Source organism: Myotis davidii, unplaced genomic scaffold (genome assembly GCF_000327345.1).
Source record: "Myotis davidii unplaced genomic scaffold, ASM32734v1 scaffold609, whole genome shotgun sequence".
In the NCBI taxonomy this organism is placed as follows: domain Eukaryota; kingdom Metazoa; phylum Chordata; class Mammalia; order Chiroptera; family Vespertilionidae; genus Myotis; species Myotis davidii.
This window is the reverse complement of record NW_006300164.1, coordinates 2,751,759-2,755,152: the sequence shown is the minus strand read 5'-3', so window position 1 is coordinate 2,755,152 and position 3,394 is coordinate 2,751,759. Positions and strand designations below refer to the sequence as shown.

At 59.3% G+C, this 3,394-nt stretch overlaps 1 protein-coding gene across 1 annotated transcript in view; it reads left to right on the top strand.

Annotated features, from left to right (window-relative positions):
* Positions 1 to 966: 966 nt before the first annotated feature.
* Positions 967 to 3,394, top strand: part of WDR5 (WD repeat domain 5) — an 11,063-nt gene continuing 8,635 nt past the window's right edge. Inside the window, exons 1-4 of the mRNA XM_006776594.2 lie at positions 967 to 1,357; positions 1,960 to 2,068; positions 2,396 to 2,469; positions 3,284 to 3,373. Coding sequence (XP_006776657.1) covers positions 1,277 to 1,357; positions 1,960 to 2,068; positions 2,396 to 2,469; positions 3,284 to 3,373 — 354 coding nt within the window. The 5' untranslated portion in view covers positions 967 to 1,276. The remainder of the gene's footprint in view (positions 1,358 to 1,959; positions 2,069 to 2,395; positions 2,470 to 3,283; positions 3,374 to 3,394) is intronic.

Sequence of the window (3,394 nt, the reverse complement as noted above, 5' to 3'; positions counted from 1 at the left end):
CTCGCCCAGGTGCGAGCGGGTTGGGCTGGCGGGAGGGTTGGGCATCCCTTCTGTCCTCACCTGAGGGCAGCCGGTTTGCCACCTCCTGCTGGGCCTCAGTTTTTATGCTAAAACGCGCTGTTCTGGCCCCTGAAGCGCTCCTTTCTCCTCTCCTGTCTCTGCCGGTGCGGGGCTCACTGGCCTCAGCCCTGTGTGGTCGGGCATCCCCAGGGCTGGACTCTCCGGGGGGACTTTCTAGCCCTGGTCCTTGCTCCTCGCTCCGGGACTGGCAGAGCCCACCTAGCCTTTGCCCACGGCAGCTGAGTGCCAGCACGTTTTCTCTACCAGGACTGCCCCCCCTCCCCCACGCGGTGCAGTGGGCTCCTCGCCGCAGGTGGCCAGCCGGGGCCCGGGGTGCTCTGCTCAGCTGTGCTGGGTGGTAATTCCTACCCCTCGTGGGTGAAGGCTGAGCTTGCTCTTTTTCTGGTGGCTTCCATTTCACTCCACTGTGCACACTTCAGTTTTAGCTCCAAACAAGGACGCACAGTGCAAACTCCTGATGGGGATTCCAGCTTCCGGAGTTGGATGGCCATGGTACTTACAGGAACACCCTGGTGGCTCCCCTCCGAGCCCTGGTCGGTGTGCTTCTGGGTGAGACCTAATGGAGCCAGGCTTTCCCTCCGGCAGCGCCAGCCTCATGCAGACGGTGGCACAGCAGGCAGGGCCGGGGGAGCCCTTGGGTTTGCAGACGTGGCTCTCAGCTATTGCATCCCCGGGTGCAGGTGAGGCCTTGGAAAGTCCCCACACCTGTGCTCCCGAAGCACAGCCTCCCGTAACCCTTCTCTGTAACCGGCTGCTTCCCTGACCAGCAGCCTTCAGTGGTTTGTAACGTGCAGGGCCCTTTGAAGCAGAGGTTGTGTTTACTAGGCGGGCGGGGCTGCCTTCCGCATTCCCACAGGCCCCAGGTAACAACAGGGAGCAGCCTTGAAGGAGGGGCCTTTGGTCACAGCTACTGCAGGAGCCTGAGGGGCTCTGGGCTCTGGCAGCCTCTGAAGGCGTTCGGGAGTTAGGGTAACGGGCGCCTCCATTTGGAACAGCAGATCCAGGCTCTGTAAGGCGGTCCGATAATTTTTATCCTTTTTCCTGGAAATTGCCTTTTAAAATACGGTTTGCTTGTTGGCCTAGGTCCCCCACTGTAGGCTGCGGTAGCCCAGAGTTCTCCCTGCTCTGAGTGTTCTGTGTGGAGCTGTGAACCCATCCGCCTGCATCTCCCTGCTGCCCGGTGGGCCTCGGAGCCATGGCAACGGAGGAGAAGAAGCCGGAGGCAGAGGCCCCCCGAGCGCAGCCCACCCCCTCCTCGTCAGCCACGCAGAGCAAGGCAAGTCCCCGCGGCTCCTGGGGACCTGCAGGGGCACGGGCTGCAAGGTGCTTGGGGATGGCATTGCCGGTCCATCGGTGTTCTCCCCGCCAGAGAGCTGCTGTCGATTGTGTTCTGTGACTGGCGGTTTCCAGACCCGTCCCCTGGGGCGGGGCCTTAGCAACAACACAGCTCCTTAGTCCTCCTGTGAGAGCCTGGGGCCCAGGCAGCGCTGTTCTGCAGCCCCCCTCCCGGGCCGCAGTTCTGATGCCTGGGCAGGTGCAGACCCCTGCAGACCTATCACCGGGAGCAGCCTTCCGGTTTGCTTGGGGCTGCATGTGGGCGGGCGGGTGCCCACCCGGTTGGCACAGGCGGGTGCTGGTGGTCTGGGTGGGTGGGATTAGGGTGCTGGAGCCGAGGCACTGAGGTGAGGGCTGCAGAAGTAAGAGCTCAGGCTGCTTGTGCAGGGTGAGGTGACATGCAGACAGCTCTGGTAGCCACGTGGTGTGGAGCTCAAGCTGGAGGTCTGAGCTTGACATTCGGTTTTGGGAATCGAATCCAGACTGACGGTTGACTTGATGGTGGTGGGTGCTTGTGGCTGATGAGTACTGTTTCTTCACCAGCCTACACCTGTGAAACCAAACTATGCTCTAAAGTTCACCCTGGCCGGCCACACGAAAGCCGTGTCCTCCGTGAAATTCAGCCCGAACGGGGAGTGGCTGGCGAGTTCGTGTAGGTATCAGCGGGGCCTTGGTGGCTGGGAGAAACCGGTGTGTGTGGGGGGGAGAGGGGGACTTGCGTTCCGACACCCCTCTGCGTCGGTGCAGCGTGGATGTGCCTGTTAGCTTCCGCGTTTAACTGGAAGAGTCCATTCCCTGTTGAAATTGTGCCCACTGCCACTCTGCATGGCAGTGGGCAGTGGCCGGGCAGTGGAGAGTGTTGCCTGTTCCGTGTGGGTGGCACTCCTCAGGGTCCCTCACACTGTTCCCGGGGGCTCAGGTGGGAAAACGCAGATTCTGGACTGTGGATGACCGGCTCTTTGTTACTCCTTTCTTTCAGCTGCAGACAAGCTCATTAAAATTTGGGGCGCCTATGATGGGAAATTCGAGAAAACTATATCTGGTCACAAGCTGGTAGGTATCGGCCCTGCACACTGCGGTGGCTGCTGGACAGCGTAGCTCCAGCCATCACGTGGGTGGGGCCCCTCTCTCAGGCCTGTGGAGTTTATGTTGAGTTTCCCCCCGAATTCTTTTTATTTTTTAAATATGTTTTTTATTGATTTGGGGGAGAGGGATAGAGAGAGAAAGATCGGCTGCCTCCTGCACACCCCGCTTGGGATGGAGCTGGAACCCGGGTGTGTCCTGACCGGGAGTCACTTGGTTCATGGATCAACGCTCACCCCTGAGCCACATTGGCGGGGCCCTTCCAGGTTCTTTTTGGTAGTTATTTGTATCTGCTCGTTTTTTCAAATACAAGTGGAAGTTTATTTTAGAAAAGTCACCAAGGTAGAAAGAGTGAGCCCACTGGTTCACATGGGCTCAGGGAACAAGTTACAGAGGCAAAAGAAGGGCCCATGGGGCTTAGGAGAGAGAGAAAGACTTCCCACAACCCAGGTGCCTGCCCTCGACCGGGAATTGAACCCGCAACCCTTTGGTGTGAGAGCTGACACTAACCACTAAGCCACGGGCCAGAGCTGCCACCTCTTGTTTTTTTAAGCAAATACTCCTGAGTCCCGGACGAGTTTCTGCCCACGGTGAGGCCTGCAGAGCTGGCGAGAGCGTGCTTGTCCTCGTCCGGGCGGGGTCTCCCGTGCTCAGCGCTGGCTGCGGACGTGGAGAGAGGGAGGAGGGCTGTGTGTCCAGTCGGATGGAGAGGGGGAGATTTGGCTTCTGCAGGTTCACTGCGTTTTGTCCCTCAAGGGGGTGACCCTCTGTCTTTTCTCCCCAGGGAATATCCGATGTGGCCTGGTCCTCAGATTCTAACCTCCTTGTTTCTGCCTCAGATGACAAAACCCTAAAGATATGGGATGTGAGCTCGGTAAGCTGGACTCGGGGTCCC